Raw genomic sequence first — 660 nt, 5'->3', positions numbered from 1 at the left:
CCGTGAGTGTTGGGGGTGGGTGGGGCCAGCAGCATCCAGGGGGCCCAGCTGCAGGCTTTGAAGAGCCAGCTGGGGCTGGAGTGATGGCCACACCGAAGAGTGGAACGCCACGGAGCCCTGCTGGCACCCTCTGCTTGCTTTCTTTCCAGAATCACCAAAATAAAGCTCTGCTGCCTGGCAGACACGGGGCCGGACTCTTCTTGTCTGCCCAGCACACAGCATCCATGTAGGGATGGGGAAACTGAGGCACAGGGTCAGCCAAGACCAGGGCTCCCACTGCAAGCAGGGATGGAGCCAAGGCTCTGCCTGTGCAATTGCATGAGGAGCACATGTCCCTCTCTGCCCCCTGACCTGCCAGGCCCCTCCTCTGTGTCCCCCCCACCCTCGGTGCCCCCTCCCTGCTCCTCCCCAGGTTGTTTGTACTGCAGTTCCCTGCTTCAATTAGCAAGTGCTCCCTCCCTGACTAATTACTTTGCTACTGTCTTTATGCATTATTATTCTAATGATTATTAATTATTACAATCTTCTCCCATCCCCACCGCGATCTGCGGTTGGAAGAGAACGCCACACACCCAACTGCTTGTTACGGTGATTTATTGGGAGAGCTCCCCATCTGTGTTTGACACCTGTGAGTGCATTGACATATGTGCGTGTGTGTGC

The 660-nt window shown here is 56.2% G+C and overlaps 1 protein-coding gene across 1 annotated transcript in view; it reads left to right on the top strand.

Annotated features, from left to right (window-relative positions):
• Window positions 1-84, top strand: part of SDSL (serine dehydratase-like) — a 1,976-nt gene extending 1,892 nt beyond the window's left edge. The window contains exon 8 of the mRNA XM_010182965.1: window positions 8-84. Coding sequence (XP_010181267.1) covers window positions 8-84 — 77 coding nt within the window. The remainder of the gene's footprint in view (window positions 1-7) is intronic.
• Window positions 85-660: the final 576 nt, after the last annotated feature.

This window comes from Mesitornis unicolor, unplaced genomic scaffold (assembly GCF_000695765.1).
Source record: "Mesitornis unicolor isolate BGI_N332 unplaced genomic scaffold, ASM69576v1 scaffold33004, whole genome shotgun sequence".
Classification (NCBI taxonomy): domain Eukaryota; kingdom Metazoa; phylum Chordata; class Aves; order Mesitornithiformes; family Mesitornithidae; genus Mesitornis; species Mesitornis unicolor.
Note: the sequence above shows the minus strand (reverse complement) of the source record. Positions and strands in the feature narration are given on the sequence as shown.